At 59.9% G+C, this 6,244-nt stretch overlaps 2 protein-coding genes across 2 annotated transcripts in view; both read left to right on the plus strand.

Annotated features, from left to right (window-relative positions):
- Positions 1 to 451: 451 nt before the first annotated feature.
- LOC102752960 (leukocyte immunoglobulin-like receptor subfamily A member 6) lies at positions 452 to 3,202 on the plus strand. The gene is made up of 7 exons (XM_015565808.1): positions 452 to 486; positions 682 to 848; positions 976 to 1,011; positions 1,174 to 1,461; positions 1,608 to 1,910; positions 2,119 to 2,415; positions 2,667 to 3,202. The coding sequence occupies exons 2-7, from the start codon at positions 815 to 817 to the stop codon at positions 2,981 to 2,983; spliced, it is 1,275 nt and encodes a 424-aa protein (XP_015421294.1). The 5' UTR covers positions 452 to 486; positions 682 to 814; the 3' UTR covers positions 2,984 to 3,202.
- A 981-nt stretch (positions 3,203 to 4,183) lies between these two features.
- The window catches only part of LOC107183547 (leukocyte immunoglobulin-like receptor subfamily A member 6), a 2,288-nt gene continuing 227 nt past the window's right edge, over positions 4,184 to 6,244 (plus strand). Inside the window, exons 1-5 of the mRNA XM_015565813.1 lie at positions 4,184 to 4,193; positions 4,485 to 4,772; positions 4,926 to 5,231; positions 5,450 to 5,731; positions 6,029 to 6,225. Coding sequence (XP_015421299.1) covers positions 4,184 to 4,193; positions 4,485 to 4,772; positions 4,926 to 5,231; positions 5,450 to 5,731; positions 6,029 to 6,225 — 1,083 coding nt within the window. The remainder of the gene's footprint in view (positions 4,194 to 4,484; positions 4,773 to 4,925; positions 5,232 to 5,449; positions 5,732 to 6,028; positions 6,226 to 6,244) is intronic.

Raw genomic sequence — 6,244 nt, forward strand, 5'->3', positions numbered from 1 at the left:
CATCATGGATGTTTATATCTCTCTCTACCTCTCCCTTTCTCTGTGTAATCAATAAAAATATATATTGAAAATAAAAATAAATAAGAATTCGATTTGTTCCCCAAATCACAACAATAACACACTTATTGTCACTGACTGTGAAGACAGGGGCCCGGGACGAGGAGCAGCGATCTTCCTGAGGAACAAGGAACTGAGGGTCGGGGGGACTCAGAGGCGAGTTCCCACCCTGCTGGGGAGGATGCTGTTGCAAGAAAGGGGAGGTGACTGGGGGCTGGGATAGGAAGAGAAATACACTCTGGGGCCAGAGGAGAAGACCTGTTTCCTTCCCTTATTTCCCTGCATTTCCCTCTGTGCTCATTGTCACAGGGACATTGCCCTGAGCTGCACAGATGGAGTGTGGCATGTCCCTGATGATCTGAGCTCTGCAGGACACAGAGACCCACATCTTTCTGAAGCGTCTCCAGAGCCCAGGTGGCACTGTCCATGGTGAGGACCCCAGGGAGGTGCTGATGGATGGGCTGAGGAGGAAGGAGACCCCGTGGGGGAGGCTCTGACAGGGAAGGACATGCCCTGGGTCACCTCACCTGCAAGGGGCCTCTCAGGAGGCTCCGGGTCTATTTCCTGCTTCACCACGGAAATGAGAGCCAGGCTACTACAGAGAGGCTGTTCCCTCCCCTATAGGCTGCTGACATAACAACCCTGTGATAGGGAGGATTAGCCTCCAAGTGACCACCACCCGTGCATCTCTCTGTCCATCCTGCTGGCTCCGTGGCCTCCTCCATCTGCTCAGCTGAAGCCACAGGGAGAAGACACTATGACCTCCACCCTCACAGCCCTGCTCTGCCTCGGTGAGATGGGAGGCAGAAGGGGAGAGGGGAGCCCTGGTCTGTCAGGACCCCAGGACTCAGGGGGCTCATGGGGAGGAGGGTGCTGCTCAGGGTTCAGGGCAAATCTCTCACAGGGACTCTCTTCCAGGGCTGAGTGTGGGCCTCAGGACCCCAGTGCAGGCAGGTAAGTCTGTCCCCAAGTGTCTCAGGTCCCGCTCATCCAGGGCCACCCTCCAGGCAGATTGGGAAGGAGTGCAGATCTGTCTGATCTAATGGGGGCATCTGGGACTGAGAGCTAGGACCAGGGGTGGGAATGTTCTGTGACCCAGCCTCTGATTCCTTCCAGGAACCCTGTTCAAGCCCACCCTCTGGGCTGAGCCAGGCCCTGTGATCCCCTGGGGGAGCCCCGTGAACATCTCCTGTCATGGGGCCCCAGGGGCCCAGGAGTATCGTCTGGAGAAAGAGGGAAGCCCATCATCATGGAAAATACAGAAGCCACAGGAGCCCGGGGACAGGGCCGAGGTCTTTATCACACACATGACAGAGCATGATGCAGGGAGATATCAGTGTTACTACCTCAGCTCCAAAAACTGGTCAGAGCGCAGTGATCCCCTGGAGCTGGTGATGGTGAATGGTGAGAGGACACTCAGGGGTCCCAGCCTCTGGCTCTGCCCTCAGGAAGGAGGTCTGCACACAGGGTGTCTCCCTCTCACAGCCCAGCCCTGGGTGACATGCGGGAGGTGTGAGCCCCATTTAACACGCTGCCTCCTCCTCTCCTAGGATCCTACAGCAAACCCAGCCTCTCAGCCCTGCCCAGCCCTGTGGTGACCTCAGGAGGGAACGTGACCCTCCAGTGTGGCTCAGGGAAGGGATTTGACAGGTTCATTCTGACTAAGGAAGGAGATCACAGGCTCTCCTGGACCCTGGACTCACAGCCACAGCCCAGTGGGCAGGTCCAAGCCCTGTTCCCTGTGGGCCCCGTGACCCCCATTCACAGATGGACATTAAGATGCTACGGCTGCTACAGGAATATATCTCAGGTGTGCTCACCACTTAGTGACCCCCTGGAGCTCCTGGTCCCAGGTGAGTCCATTATTGTCCCATCCATGGATTGCGGCACCAGGTACATTATTGGCATCTTTGCTGTGAAGGGAGCCCCATGTGAGAGGGTGAGGGGAGCACAGAGGCTTCCAGGCCAGAGACATAGAGAGAGACAGTGAGACCTGGGTGCCGGGACAGGAGAAGGGGTTATGGGAGGAGCAGCCCTATAACTCATGTCTGTTTTCCCCAGGTGATTCTGGGAAGCCCTTTCTCCTGAGCCAGCAGGGCCCCATCGTAGCCTCTGGACAGAACCTGACCCTCCAGTGTCGCTCTGATGGCGGCTATGACAGATTCGCTCTGCACAAGGAGTGGGGACCGGACCTCCCCCAGAGCCTAGTCCTGCAACCCCAGGCTGGGCTCTCTCAGGCCCACTTTCCCCTGGACACTGTGAGCAGCTCCCACGGGGGCCGGTACAGATGCTACAGTGGATACAACCTCTCCTCTGAGTGGTCGGCCCCCAGTGACCCCCTGGACATCCTGGTGGCAGGTGAGGAGCCCGTGGGTTCAGTCAGGGACCAGACTCTGCACAGGCCCTGCTGGGGTCTAAGGTGGGGAGACCAGAATGAAAGTGCAGGTCCCAGGGAGGGTGAGAGACAAGATAGACAGGAGGGGCGGGGGGGGAGATGGAGAAACACAGAGAGACAGAGACAGAGAGGAGGGTCCTCAGAGAGAGGCCTGGTGACTCTCAGGGCAGAACAAGGTGGGCAGGCAGACCTCACCCTCCCTCCCTCTCTCTAGGACACCTGCCTGACAGACCCTCCCTCTCGGTGCAGCCAGGCCCCAGGGTGGCCTCAGGAGTGAACGTGACCCTGCTGTGTCAGTCACAGAGCCCGAGGGACACGTTCCTTCTGTCCAAGGAGGGGTCAGCCGATCCCCCCCTGCATCGGGGATCAAAGCACCGAGCTCGGCAGTACCAGGTGGAGTTCTCCATGAGCCCTGTGACCTCAGTCCATGGGGGCACCTACAGGTGCTACAGCTCAAACAGCTCCTCCCCCTTCCTGCTGTCACTGCCCAGTGAGCCCCTGCAGCTCCTGGTCTCAGGTGAGGGCCCATGACCTTGTCTGCTGTGCTGTCAGCTCAGGGTCCTGTCCCCAGAACAATCATGGGCTGAAAGGGAGGGAGGGACTGTAGGGATGGTCACCCAGAGGAGATCTGCTCTTCAGACACCCCCTATCCCCTCCCCACCCCTCCCCCTCACCTGGTCCAGAAGGTGCCAGGTGGGTGGTGGGAGGGACTTAGTGAGGACTCTGCCTGAGGTGGGCTTAAGGGTCAGCCCCAGACTCTCCCCCTCTTCTTGTCCTCCCCTGGGACCCAGCCCCCCTCCCACGGGATCCTCTTTGCTCAGAGGTAGAGAGCTACCCTGAGCAGTTCTGAGTCTAAGGACCTAACCCCGCCCTGCGCTAAGGGCAGGCAGTGTCCTAAGGCTGCTAGGAGCTGGGACAGATTTCAGGGAACCACAGGCCCCATGGGTTCTGGGGATCAGTCTTCCCAACCCAGGGAGTCCCGCCCACAGAAGGTGTCTCTGTGGGGAGGTGGCGTCTCTGTGGGGAGGTGGTGGGTGCCTCCATGGGGACAGGGCTGAGCCTTGTGGGAGTTCAGGCCTTTCTGAAGTCCCTCACTTGGGCACGCCCTTCCCCTGCCTGGGCTTCCGTGTCTGCACGTGTTAACAATGTGAATCAGGGCGCAAATCTTACATTACCTGTCAGTTCGGGCCTGACCTCCTGAGAGAGGGGCCTCACAGGGAAGACCCCCAGGAGCCTGTCCCCTCTGTCTCAGTGACGGTGACACTGTACAGGGAGGGACAGGCAGGAAAAGGGTCCGGTCTCCCAATCCTACCCCTCAGCTCATGCTCAGCTCAGAGGAGGGAACAGGGTGGATCAGCCCCGGTGCAGCTCCTGGCACTGCTGCTCCTGCTGTGGGGCTGGGCGGTCCCTTCTCTCCTCTGAGTGTCGGGTTCTGTCTGCTCATCCCTGGCCCCATCCTGCTCACAGGCTGCTGGGAGATGAGGTGACATAAGGGCCTCACTGAGCTCAGGAAGTCAGAGCCCCCAGCCCAGCCTGACCTTCCGACGGGGCGTCCGGGCCCTGTGGGTGGGGACCGATAAGCGAGAGACCCCTTTCCAGCCTTCACCCTGCCCCTCCTGTCCCTGCTATGCTGGGTGTGGGAAGGACCCTCAGCTCTAGATGAGATGTGGACAGGCCCCTGCAGAGGAGGAGCCCAGACAACAAAGCTGGTTTCCCTGTGGGGGGAGGGGAATGGAGGAGAGTGAGGGCAGCACAGGGAACCCACAGTCCTCATCCAGGAGGTTCATTCTTGTCCTAGCCCTGCCCCACCCAGGCTGGGTGACCTGGGGCACATGATTAACCTCTTTGAGCCTCAGTGAAGTGGGTGGTGGGGTCAGCAATCCCTGGTGCATGACTGCTGTGAGGTGAGAGGAGGTGAGTGACTGACCCCAGCATGTGCCTCACACACAGTAGGTGCTCATTAACTGGTATCTTTGTCCCATTCATGTCATGAGGGGGGGCCCCTGACCTTTCATGTCTGATTCATTTCCAGGAGACGTCCCCAAACCCTCTATCTGGACTGACCCAGGCCCCATCGTCACCAACAAGAGCTCTGTGACCATCTGGTGTCAGGGGTCCCTGCAGGCTAGTGCCTACATTCTATATAAAGAGAGGGGCTCTGAACCCTGGGATACCAGGATCCCACAGGACTCCAGCAACAAGGCCGGTTTCCTCATTGAAGCCACGACCCCATCCCACGCAGGGCTATATGAGTGTGCATATTACACCACTGAGGACATACTGTCACAGAGGAGTGACCCCCTGCTCCTGGTGGTGACAGGTAAGGGAGACACTGGGTCCACTCCCCACTGTGGGCTCCAGGTCAAAGGCAAATGGAATAAAGTGTGGCCTCAGGGGACCCCATCCCTCACAGAACACCCCTGGGGCATGAGGGTGAGGGTCCCTTTAACACAGACCCTTTCTCCTCCCTCAGGAGTGGGCGGTGCACCCTCCCTCTCAGCCCAGCCAAGCCCTGTGGTGGCCTCAGGAGGGAATGTGTCCCTCTCCTGTGGCTCTAACCTCACATCGGGCCCTTTCCATTTGCTGAAGGAGGGAGGGGCTGACCCGCCCCAACACATGGAAGCAGAATGGAGGATTCATGATGGGAGGTGGCAGGCCATCTTCCCTCTGGGCCCCGTGAGCCCCTCCCATGGGGGGACCTACAGATGCTATGGCTCTTCCAGCTCCTACCCCAACGTGTGGTCACAGCCCAGTGCCCCTCTGCACATCCAGGTCACAGGTGAGGGACAGACCCGGCTGCAAACGCATCTGTTTCCTGGGTCTAAAACGACTGTGCTGTGTGCCCATTGGAGCCCTGGGCTCATGGGGTCAGTCACTCTGACCTCTTAGGGACAGACCCACAGGCGGGAGGCTTAGGGAGGGACATGGGAGACCTCTCACTGCAGCCCAGTGGGCGATGTGGGGTGTCCCCTGGCTGCCACTGTCCCCTCCTCCCAGGTGTGCACAGGGAGCCCGCCCTCTCAGCCCAGCCAGGCTCGCTGGTGCTGCCTGGACACAACCTGACCCTCCAGTGCCACACGGAGGCCGGCTTTGACACATTCGCTCTGACCAAGGACGAGGGGATCACACACCCCCAGCGCCTCGATGGGCAGCACAGCCCCCACTTCCCCCTGGGCCACGTGAACTGCACCCACGGGGGCCGGTACCGATGCTACAGTGGACACCACCTCTCCTCTGTGTGGTCGGCCCCCAGCGCCCCCCTGGACATCCTGGTGGCAGGTGAGGAGCCAGCCCTGCCCCTGTCCTGAGGGTCTGTTCAGGGCTCTGGGCCCAGGGTCACCCGGGGGTGATGGGGTACAAGGGAGGGGCCTGGAGCACAGGCTGAGCTGGGCAGAGGTCTAGGGGAGGGAGGGAGAAAGGGGGTGAGGCCATGGAGATAAGACATCCCCCAGGGGGACTGAGAGGAGCTGGGAGGAAGTCACAGAGTCTCTGGAGAAGGACAAGGTCCCTCAGCTCAGGGTCAGGGGCGTGAGGGGAGGGGTGGCTGTCTACACATCACAACCTTCCTCTCCCCAGGAATGTACAGGAAACCCTCCCTCGCAGCGCAGCCGGGACCCTCAGTGCCCAGGGGAGTGAACGTGAACGTGCAGTGTGGGTCTGAGATCTGGTTTGACACCTTCCACCTGCACAGGGAGGGGTCACTGGACCCTCCCCAGCACCTCCATCTGCAGGACACGTCTGCACCCTCTCAGGCCAACTTCACCTTCAATTCTGTGATCTCAGCACACCACA

The sequence above is a fragment of the Myotis davidii genome, unplaced genomic scaffold (genome assembly GCF_000327345.1).
Source record: "Myotis davidii unplaced genomic scaffold, ASM32734v1 scaffold1642, whole genome shotgun sequence".
Classification (NCBI taxonomy): domain Eukaryota; kingdom Metazoa; phylum Chordata; class Mammalia; order Chiroptera; family Vespertilionidae; genus Myotis; species Myotis davidii.